Source organism: Blastocystis sp. subtype 4 (assembly GCF_000743755.1).
Source record: "Blastocystis sp. subtype 4 strain WR1 chromosome Unknown seqid_0318, whole genome shotgun sequence".
NCBI lineage: Eukaryota > Bigyra > Opalinata > Blastocystidae > Blastocystis > Blastocystis sp. subtype 4.
Genome location: NW_014569229.1, coordinates 1 through 10,811, shown reverse-complemented (window position 1 = coordinate 10,811; position 10,811 = coordinate 1). Strand labels below are relative to the sequence as shown.

General features: G+C 41.0%; 6 protein-coding genes across 6 annotated transcripts; 4 read left to right on the top strand and 2 right to left on the bottom strand.

Moving 5' to 3' along the window:
- Positions 1 to 2,449: 2,449 nt before the first annotated feature.
- JH06_4205 (putative tRNA n6-adenosine mitochondrial) lies at positions 2,450 to 3,461 on the bottom strand (the record flags this gene model as incomplete). Its single annotated transcript, XM_014670174.1, has 2 exons — positions 2,450 to 2,992; positions 3,024 to 3,461. The coding sequence occupies 2 exons, from the start codon at positions 3,459 to 3,461 to the stop codon at positions 2,450 to 2,452; spliced, it is 981 nt and encodes a 326-aa protein (XP_014525660.1).
- A 253-nt stretch (positions 3,462 to 3,714) lies between these two features.
- JH06_4204 (cation calcium exchanger like) lies at positions 3,715 to 5,890 on the top strand (the record flags this gene model as incomplete). Its single annotated transcript, XM_014670173.1, has 9 exons — positions 3,715 to 3,796; positions 3,827 to 3,927; positions 3,959 to 4,017; positions 4,047 to 4,518; positions 4,549 to 4,642; positions 4,672 to 4,796; positions 4,826 to 5,607; positions 5,638 to 5,722; positions 5,753 to 5,890. 9 exons carry the CDS (start codon positions 3,715 to 3,717, stop codon positions 5,888 to 5,890), a joined length of 1,938 nt encoding a protein of 645 aa, XP_014525659.1.
- Positions 5,891 to 6,188: 298 nt separating this feature from the next.
- Positions 6,189 to 6,651, top strand: JH06_4203 (alpha beta hydrolase; the record flags this gene model as incomplete). The annotated part of the gene is given in 2 exon segments (XM_014670172.1): positions 6,189 to 6,560; positions 6,580 to 6,651. The coding sequence occupies 2 exon segments, from the start codon at positions 6,189 to 6,191 to the stop codon at positions 6,649 to 6,651; spliced, it is 444 nt and encodes a 147-aa protein (XP_014525658.1).
- A 1,028-nt stretch (positions 6,652 to 7,679) lies between these two features.
- On the top strand, positions 7,680 to 8,898 carry JH06_4202 (GTP-binding protein; the record flags this gene model as incomplete). The annotated part of the gene is made up of 4 exons (XM_014670171.1): positions 7,680 to 7,935; positions 7,970 to 8,507; positions 8,538 to 8,815; positions 8,843 to 8,898. 4 exons carry the CDS (start codon positions 7,680 to 7,682, stop codon positions 8,896 to 8,898), a joined length of 1,128 nt encoding a protein of 375 aa, XP_014525657.1.
- Positions 8,899 to 8,983: 85 nt separating this feature from the next.
- Positions 8,984 to 9,465, bottom strand: JH06_4201 (hypothetical protein; the record flags this gene model as incomplete). Its single annotated transcript, XM_014670170.1, has 3 exons — positions 8,984 to 9,138; positions 9,169 to 9,265; positions 9,295 to 9,465. The coding sequence occupies 3 exons, from the start codon at positions 9,463 to 9,465 to the stop codon at positions 8,984 to 8,986; spliced, it is 423 nt and encodes a 140-aa protein (XP_014525656.1).
- Positions 9,466 to 9,616: 151 nt separating this feature from the next.
- JH06_4200 (hypothetical protein) lies at positions 9,617 to 10,504 on the top strand (the record flags this gene model as incomplete). Its single annotated transcript, XM_014670169.1, has 6 exons — positions 9,617 to 9,778; positions 9,809 to 9,882; positions 9,931 to 9,962; positions 9,994 to 10,055; positions 10,085 to 10,365; positions 10,396 to 10,504. The coding sequence occupies 6 exons, from the start codon at positions 9,617 to 9,619 to the stop codon at positions 10,502 to 10,504; spliced, it is 720 nt and encodes a 239-aa protein (XP_014525655.1).
- Between the last annotated feature and the right edge of the window lie 307 nt (positions 10,505 to 10,811).

Sequence of the window (10,811 nt, the reverse complement as noted above, 5' to 3'; positions counted from 1 at the left end):
ATGAACGAGCCTTAGCAGAAGACCCAAACAATCGAGAGGTGAAAACACTCTTTGAGTTAGCTGTAAAGGCATTCAGAGATAGTTGTTGAAGTGTTTGTTCCAGAGGTGTCCAACAACCCTCCCACAGTCTTTCATACCAACAAACACATAACAAATTGACTTCTTCACCTCCATCATCTTCCACATCTCCATACATCAAGCGACGAACAATCTCATTTATATCACCTCCTGACATCAACATCGCCAAAGCATCCATTGGCAAACTATTTAACTGAGCAGAGATATTTATGACTGGATTACGTTCCAACTATCCATTACTTCTCCTCCATATCAGTACATCAATTGCACGTAGAGGTTTCTTGATTTCTTGAAGCGAAATCGCATCCATCATCTTCTGATATGCTTTGCCTTCTACCAACTTCGCTCCACACTCCTTCTGAGTCAGTTTATCACAACGCAAACAGATATTTTGTAGTGCTCCATAGGCGGGGAGGTGCTTCTAGTGTTCAGCAGCACAGTTCACAAGTACATCTTTACATTCTGATGCAATGGTAAAAACAAGACCATTTTCTGCAATGGCTACAATTCATCCCAATTCGACACACCCACCCTCAGTCCATTTCATGTTCTTCTCCTCGATCACAGCTCGATAAAAGCGTTTCGCCATACTGTGGAGCTTCGAATTCCACGGGAATCGTTGAATACTGCGAGCTAATGCAGCCTCCACACGGATCACATCCTCCGAAGAAGTAGGCCATTCCTTCTGCACATGAGGATTGAGGAGCCAGGTCTGAACCAAATGGAAGCCATCAATCAGAGCTAAAGGACACACATGTTGGGGCTCCCCCTCCGAGAGTGCAGTAAGAGCCTCTATTAGGGGATCCCAAAGTATCGCTAGTCTGGAGGCGAGTCCTCCAATCAGTTCCCAGTCACAAGCAATCACAGGCTGGGTAGCATGTTTCTGAACGAGGTACTGATAAACATCGTCCGCTTGTAACACACTTCTCTCTATTTGTAAGTTAGATCCTATAAGGATACCTCCTTCCCATCGACTGAGTAGCAGACGACGTAGGAAGACGAAGAGATGAGAGATAAAGCAGTCAGTGAGCTGATAGGGTGACTCTGAGTATCCCACCGAAGGAATCATATCACGCAGCGTAGATAGAGAAGTGATAGCCTCTGTAATCTGCTCGGCGAAATAGGAAGACTCAAGGAAGGCACGAATGAAATAACCTCCGTTCATAGTATCTGAGAAACTAAAAATCAAGCCGATACATGGAATGGACGTTTCAAGTTCTTCAGGTTCAAAAACGCAATTGAGGAGGAAAGCGATGTTGTCAGATGCTTCATAGACCTTAAATGAATCCAGTAACGCATGAATAAGAGGCACAAAATCACCAACCCAACTGCCATTCTCTAGAATGAACCCAAGAAGCTATTCAAACCATCCTGAAGCATTAGGAGATGTGCTAAAACGTCACAGAGATGAAGAGAATCAAAGTGCTTGTAAAAGTACAGAAGGATGTTATTGTGAGCACGGAGATACTCCACAAAAGATGGCGTAGACAAATTGCATAATCCTATCATGATATTTGAAAAACACAAGGCATTGCTAAATGGAAAACACTTCGACTATACTTACTGAGGTGAAAAATGCTCATCATCGATCAGTGAGAGCGTTCGTCTCATTAGAGACTTGTCATTGACGATAAGCTCCTTTTGTGTATCAGGAAACTCTCTCACAAGTTCTGAAGCAACCTTCGAAATGTAAAATGTAGATTCTTCGTCACAGCCTTCTTCGCGTAGAATATAACTATACTCGGATCAAAGAGGAGTGACATACTTGAAGAGTTTGTGAATGGTTTCAGTATCCCTAAAGAATAATCCTGCGAGTTCTTTGCTTTGTTTCAAATGATCTACCTTGACTTCATCACGTAGGAGATTCTCCATCTCCGAACAAATTTCATCCACACTATTCAAGAATCTACATTCCATAACATCAATTCATTATTCGAACTCGTCCATGTCCTCTTCTATCACGTTCTCGGCACCTGAGAACAACTATGTGGTTACAGTCAAGATCCAAGTGGCTTACATCATTCCAACTCATCGTGTCTAACTCTCTAGAGACTTTTGAAAACAATGGTATTGACACAAATCGGAACTATTTTCGTCTTAAGGAACAAACATTTGAGTTCACAAAATCCAATCGATCATTATAACGTACGTCCATAACTTTGTCAAAAGGAACAATACTTCGATTCTGATCCAAAAGTTGCTGACCACGCCATGCAATCATAATTGCATTATCAGTACACAATCTAGAGGTGATGAAAATTTCAATTCTGGACTCTCTTGGTGGAATGAACACAGGTAAAGAACTCAGTTCACCAACTTCTTTCACTCGTTGTTGCAGTAACCGATTGCTCATTACTCCACCTCCACAACACTATGAGTTATTCCAATGCAGAATTATAACGATGGATTGGATAGATGGATGCGATTGAATAGTGAATGTGAGCTTTCGAATCAGATGGTTGACAATAGCTCGCTCAAAATAGAAACTAAATCGTAATACCTGCTCATAATCAAAGCGACCCTCCTTCATCTCCCTCTCCAAATACCGAATGGAGTATGTTTTGATTCCAGAAAAGGAAAAATTGCAATTCTTTTGGCTAGATAACGGAGTAGGGAAGTGAATTCTATTTCGCTTGATCCATACATCATTAGAGTGGGCCTTCTTCATCAGATTTTCATAGCTATATGCCCAATTTGAGATCTGAGCACCTCCATGTTTGATAACCTCATTTGGTGGAAACACATTGGGTATGTTCTCATAGATATAGCGAAATACCTTATCCATACACTCCCCACAAGCATCATCCAATGTGTTTCCAAGCTTTATAAATGGTTGATCACTTCCTTTGCAGAGAATGGTTTCGGTATTTCCACCTGAAACTAAGAATGCAATCGATGGAAATGGCACGTCATTCTAGAAATAATCAACATTTTGATTTGCACACTTTCATTGTAGCTGCCATAGCATGTCCTTCCATATGATTTACAAGGACCAATGGTAATTTCCTTTTCTGACAGAATGATTGAGCAAATAAAAGACCCTCTCCCAAACAAGGAGCAATCCCTGGGCCAATGGTCAAGGCGACAGCATCGATTTCACCATAAATTGAACCCAACGCTTTTTCTACGACAATTGGAAGATTCTTTCGATGTGTTTTGGCTGCCTCCGAAGGAATGACACCACGGTTTTGCTGATTCTGTTTCTCTTGCGATAATTGGAAAGAAGAAAGAATGCTTCCTTTGCTAGAAACAACTGCCGCACACGAATCGTCACAACTTGATTCAATCCCCAAAACAAGTCGTGTTGAGGTACTCAATCGTCTAGTATAAGAGAACTTGGCGATCCGGACGCACAGACCACTACGAAGTCTCCAAGTAAGCATCTCTTTGATTCTTTGAACAGTCTTCTTTCACACGACCAACTGTTGTTCTCTCTCCAAACGTGGTGTCTGGTGCATCTATCCCCCATTAACTGAATACTCTTCTTTGATATTCTCAACCGAATAGGAAAGCCAACGAACGACTCCATACTTCAATTACACACTTGATATTTCATTATTCATGTGTTTTTGTTCACGGAATATGATTGGATGGCGGATTGAATGCGATTCGACGTTTCTCTTTCTGTATAAAAAGATGCCAACTAGTCGTTTTGTCTCGAAAGCGGTCCAGTCGGTGGCTCTGCTAGCTGTCATTGTTGCAATTTCGGGTGCTACAAGTTTTTCTCAACTGAGGTAGTGATGTGTAGTGAAGCTTCATCGATTGTCGACAGAACAATTAGAAACTAGTATTTTCCTTAGTGATACACTATCTACATATGACAATGATACCTGCGCTTGGGATATCATGGTATCGACAGTTGTTTTGCCTTAATTACTAGGAACGGTTTAACTGTTCCGAAGTTGCTTGCGAAGACCAGGCTGGTATGTTTAATTACCTGTAAGTTCAACATTGTTGCTTAATATTAGTTATCTCCAGGAATGCGTTGCTCATGGTTGGCAGCGGCCCGTGTTCATTGTTTGTTGGTTTCTACTTTTGGCTTTCATTATCTACATTTTGGCAACAACTGCAGATCGGTATTTTTGCGTTACACTGACGGATATGGTTGAGAAAATGGGAATTCCACCTAGTATTGCTGGTGTTACGTTTTTGTCTTTCGGTAATGGAGGACCTGATGTATTTGCTTTAATGACCGCTGTTATTGGAGGACATAGTCATATCGGGATGGGTTCAAACCTGGGTGCTGGCTTATTCATTACAACTGTGATTACAGGAGTTGTTGCTTTCATGAGTGATTGTAAAGTGAATCCTTTATCATTTTATCGTGATATCGTCACCTATATTGTTTCGACCATTTACACTGCAATTGTGTTTTTCGACCATAAGATTCATTTGTGGGAGATCATCGGCTTTATCGTTATTTACCTTATTTATGTGGCTGTAGAGACTTGATTGAAGCATGACAAATAGATTGTGATCATCTTCAGGAAGCAGTCCAGTGATGTTTATGATGATATCGAAACGCTGAGTAGAAATGGATCGGCAGAGGTATTGCTTACTCAAAGTATTATTTATTATCCTTATGAGATTCAGATGATGTGGATGAGATTGTTGGTACTACAGGTCTGTCGGTCACAGCCAAGGTGAAGGTAATGTCGGAGCCCATGTATAGCGTGCGACACATGGTGAAGGAGATGGTGATGGATGAACTCGACGATGTAGGGGTTCTATAGGTCTATCATGCTAGGAGGATGATGTTAGTCATCCCATTCTCCCTGAGAGGTACAAATCTATTGATAAGATTAATCCCTCTCTGGATCAGGCGTATCCTCAAACACTCTCTGAGATGACCAATCTCCTTACAGTGGCTGAGGATGAGCCTGAGGTCCCGAAAGAGAATGAGAAATGGTCTTTGTTCAAAAGCTATGTGAAGAATGAAGTGGAGTATTATAAGAAGTTATCATGGTATTGGAAGATCATTTATTGGATTGAAGCACCAATGACTATTCTACGAAATGCTACCATTCCCGTGGTTATGGAAGAGCGTTATAATAAGTTCCATCTCCTTCTCACATCCTTTGGTATTCCTCTGTTCCTGTTCTACAAGTCAGAGAAAGCCTGGACGGATAGCATGTTTGGAGTGCCCTGTTGGTTAGTTCTTCTCATCGCTATTCCGTTGTTGTTTCTATTTTTCGAGTGTCTCACACCTTGGGAACATCCTCCTTCAGGGTGGATGTTCTTTGTGGTTTTGTTTATCGCCTTCTTTATGTCGATCATGTGGGTGGAGGAGATTGCTGACGAGCTGGTATCATTGATGAATGCCCTCGGTTGTATCGCTGGCATTCAGCCGTTCGTAATGGGTCTCACTATTCTCGCTGTAGGGAACAGTATTAGTGATTTGGTGGGTGATGTAACCATTACCAAGCAAGGATATCCCCAGATGGCTATCGGAGGTATATATGCTTCTCCGATGTTTAGTCTGCTTGTAGGTTTAGGTGTTGCTCTGTCAATTCGATATGCAGAGGATCCGTATAAGAAAGAGATATGAATGATGTGTAGAAGTGGAATATCGTTGGGAGAAGATACAGAAGTGATAAACTTAACGTTTATTTTCCTACTTGTTACTCTTTTTAGTACTCTCATTGTAGGGTTGGAGTCAGTCAATTACAGTTAGGTAGTACCACTTCAGAAATATACATATACAAAGAAGTTTGGTATTTACTTGATATCTCTGTATCTTGTGAGTATGCTCTTAAATGTGCTTGCTGCTGGAGGAATTCTAAACATTCCTTTTCTTATGCCAAAAGTGTAGTTAGTGTTGTTTGTAGAATTACAATTTGGTAACGAAAGGTCCTTACATTCCATGTTGATCCTAGTCTAACCATACTCACTATCAACTTTAACTGACAGTTATAGCTATCTTTCCAGTGATAGTCACGTTTAACACAAACATGTATAATTGTTTTGCATCTTTCCTTTTTTACCCATCTCAATATGGGTAACGTCTTTTCCTTCCTATCTGCTTTGCTTACAAGGAAATGTAATTGTATGGACGTGATTAATGATGTAACCTTTAAACCACCGTGTCCTTGTACATGTAGCTACATTTCATGTATGGTTATCAGTTAGATATAGTAGATAGTGTGGCTGGCCGATTTGTGGGGCAAGTCTATGTTCGTGAGCAGGCCTTTCGCATTCCTGAGAACGTGTTTATTTTCTATCTCTCTATAACTTCTGATATTTCTATCTGTTGTATGCATATCAAGCAACCGCAAAATAAGTATTGTTCTATTATATTGCTGAAGTTCAGAGGTGTTATCATATACAGTCATGCCAATGCAACGGATTGTGGAGGAATGTTACGTCGTTGTATGCAAATCTCTTCTCATCTTTCTGTTGATGTTCTTGTCTACGATTATGAGGGATATGGTTATAGTGATGGCTGCTATAGTGAGGTCTCAATGTGTCGCGATCTAGAAGAAGTGTTTAAGTATGCCTTAGGTATTTATCCATCAGATCACATTTTCCTCTATGGAGAGAGCAGTATATTTGGAATATCTCTCTAACATGTAGTTGGGAGTGTACCAACTTGTAGACTAGCAGCAAAGCTTTGCAGCGGAAAGAATCTCTGTCTGGTGAATTCTAGACAGCGAACACAAGAACAGCGGAGACGTCATCCTCCTCCTTTCTCACAACAAACAGATTACCTTCTTCACAGTAGAGATTCTTCAGAATCCGGTTTAATTGAATATTTGGATTCCTCTCGGGACTCTTCGGATGAGTCTGTGATTCAGGATGATTATCCTGTATCTCACTTCGTACCACCTACCAAATCTCCATTCCACTCGAAGTGGTCTGTTCCTACGAGTCTTCCATCATCCATTTCTCAGCCGGAGTTCCAATCAGGTGCTTCGCTGGAACCGGGAGCAGCATCCCTTCCAACCTCGCAGGTTGTGAAGGAGATATATCAAGATGGGTGTCGGCAGTTTGAAATGGAACGGCTGCGGATTGGGGGAGTTATTTTGCATAGCGCTTTGCTCTCTGGCAAACAGATGGTACGAACTGATTACCTCTGTTGTTGTGATCCTTTAACAATAAGGAGACAGCTAAACTAATTGATGTGAGAAAAGGAGAAGATTGTGAATTGTAGTGTCCTGTGTTTCATATCCATGGAATGAATGATAAGATTGTTCCATTTAAAGCAGGAAAACAATTATATTGTCTCACACAAAGTACATATGACCCCTGGTAGGAGATAATAAGAGAATCTGATATAGGTGGGTACCTGAAGCGCATCATAATGATATTGTGTCTAATAATTCAAGAGAGTATTTTGAAAGGCTTCAAGCCTTCGTGATGTATTGCTCCAATCATACAGACTGTATTGTTTGTTCAAGGAAAGAAAAAGAAAAGTATCGGATGCGGGGATTGAACCCGCGACCTCTCGCGTGTGAAGCGAGCGTGATAGCCACTACACCAACCCGACCTAATATAATTTCAAATCCTATTCTTAAAAAGCAAGTTTTCTCTAAGAAACACAAAACACATTCCCGCGATTGTCCTGCCCAAATTCGCTTCTTCATTTGTTGTTTTCCTCAAGAATGAACAAGATTGAAGTGAAATGCTATATCAACGGAGAACCAGAAATGGGTAATAGTAGTCTATACATCTCAAAAACCGAATCCTGGGATCAAGTGGTGTACAAGGTATCACTGAAGGTGAATCGGCCTCAGGGATCAAAATCGGTTGTATACAATGAGTTTGGAGGGGAGATTACGAGTGTTGCAGAATTGGAAGATGGCGACAAGGTTTACTTTGCTGTGGATGGAGAGCCCTTTGTTCCACCAAAGATCCAAGGTATTATCTTTTGCCACTTTTTATTATCTTCTAGAGACTGTCCCTGTTGTTGTACCAAAACCTTCGAGTACTATTGCTGAGAAGCCTCATACAGAAGTGGAGACAACCCCTACTGTTGTATCTACACCTACTGTTCCTCTCTCAGTTCCAGAAGCTTATGTTGCAGAAGAGACATCTAAAACCGTAGCCAGGCCATCTCAGGTTAGACCAGCTGATGGTCCTGCCAAATATGTTATGCGCTTTATCATCGTTGGTAGTATGTCTGTAGGCAAATCCTGCCTTCTGTTACAGTTTACGGATCGAAAGTTTTCGGCAAGTGTGGGTCCTACGATTGGAGTTGACTTTGGCTCGTCGTCTCTTAACATTGATGGTGAGAATGTGAAACTCCAGATTTGGGATACAGCAGGACAAGAAGATTTCCAAGCCATCACTCGCGCATATTATCGTGAAGCGGCTGCTGCCATTCTAGTATATGATATGACCAATCTCCAATCCTACGAGAAACTTCAGTCGTGGTTATCTGCAGTTCAGTGCAATAGTACCAATCCGAATATAGTAATTACGCTAGTTGGGTAGGTGAAAAGAGACAAAGTGAGTGATAGAAATAAGAATGATGTTCGTAATGAAGACAAGGTTGTGTCCACAGCCGATGGTGAAGCCTTTGCTAAGGAGAATGGTTTGCTGTTCTTAGAGACTTCGGCAAAAACAGGATACAATGTGGATAATGTATTTGTAATGACTGCGCGAGAGATTATCAACCGTATCAAATCAGGTCAGATGCAACTGGGAGAGAAGGATGGTGTAAAGGTGATGGATGCTGGTTCAGAACGTGTTACAAGTCTACCGATGGGCAACAATACACAAGGGAATAAAAAGAAATGTTGTTAGATGACTAGTTTGTAGCTAGATTGTTTGTTGGGTAACTGGTGCATTCCTGAGTTGTTAGCTGCTGTTTTGGACTAGGTGGTGTATTCAGATCACATAGTTGGTTATCTCAATTGGGTATGATATTCCAGCTGCATCCCTACATATGTTCTATCCTAACTACTCAATATGGCTGATTCCAAGAAACAAACGAATTCTTCTTTCCCTTTCCTTTTCCCTTCTTGGTAGACTTCGCAGCAGGACGTGTAGGCATTTCCTTTTTGACTTCTTCACGTACCAATGGAATCATCTTACCAATAGCATGAAATAATTCTTTTCCTATATATTATATGATAGACAGAGTGAAACGAGAATTAATTGTTGTATTACAAGGACTACCATCGGGATTATGAAGACGAATACGACACCTTCCAAATACCCACCATGCCTTTGGATATCTCTTTGGCTACATCTCATGATAAATCAAAAACCTACTTCAAGAAGACAATCAAGACCCAATTTGGTGCATGCATTCATTACATCCATTGTTGATGGATTTTCACCTATATTATTCACAGTACCAGTTACAATCATACAAGCACATTCAACCTTAACTCGACGACCGTCTTTGATTGATCTCTCTTTATCTACATAAGAGGGGTACATGGACACCCATCCAGATCCCTTCAATTGCTCCTGCCTCACTCTAGACGCCTCCTCCTTTTCCATTCCAAGAAATGTAAGTGATTTGCAACAATCACATGATATACAGAGTTCAATTCCCTGAAAGGATTTCTTTTCTTCTTCACAATTCACAATGCAGACAGATAGCGGCTTTTCGTCGTTCTTCTATGCAATTCCTCCGTTCACGAGAACCTATTTGGTGATTCTTCTGTTGACAGGATTTGGAGGAAACTTTGGACTCTTTGATCCTTTCAGTCTAGTGTTCGTTCGTAATCTGGTTCTCAAACATTTCGAAGTACAGACTGAGGAATCTCGTGAGGATTAGATCTGGCGTCTTGTGTCGAATTTCTTTTACATTGGAGGTCCTTCGATGAACTTCGTCTTCAACCTAATGTTTATGTAAGAAGTTGGGTGAATGTAACAACGGAGTTATTCCTTTGGATCCAGTTTTGAGTTGAATCCACTCAGTTGTACTCGAGGTACGTCTCCTCATATCATTTATTATTCTAGGTGCTGCAGGAGATGCTGCTGATTTTATCTTCTGCGTATTATGGGGTGCTTTTCTAAACATTGTAGGTGGAACAAAACCGTTTTCCCGTAGATTGTTGCTTTCATCATACCTAACTACTTGTTGAGTATGCCTCTTCTTCAGTACTGCATCTATCTCTGGAGTAAGCAGAACCCAAATACACCCAGATCCTTCTGGGGTATCTCCATCAAAGGGTTTTACGTTCCCTTCGTTCTCATCGCCTTTTCGTTGTTGATGGGAGCTCCAATTACCGATAATGTAATTGGAATCATCACTGGCCATATCTTCTATTACTTCTCTCAAGTCTGTGAAAAGACGAAGAATCTACCTCTCTTTGTGACACCGAATTCATTGTAATTGATGAATGAAATCTTGATGACTAGACGGAGAATGCTGGGACTTCCACCTGCTGGAATCAATAAGAAGGATGATGATGTCTATAAGAGGAAGTGGGGTGTAGGAAGTGGTCACCGACTTGGAAGTGAAATGTGAAATCTTTGTTCTACATCTCCAAAATAAACAGGTTCATACTACTCAAAACACAAAGTTGGCATCATTACTCTCTTCCTCTTCTTCAAAGATGTCCTCATCTTCCTCACTTTCCTCACTGTTCTCCTCACTTTCTTCTAACTCTACATTCCCTTCATCTCCAGTCTCCTCAATTGGTTTCGGTCCCACACTCGGAGTGATGAAGCTCTCTGCAGGTTTGTGATATACCGAGGATACTAATCCAATTTCCTCGAGTAATGCTTGCAATGTATCGTCATCAATTTGCTATGGATCATACATTCACTTCAAT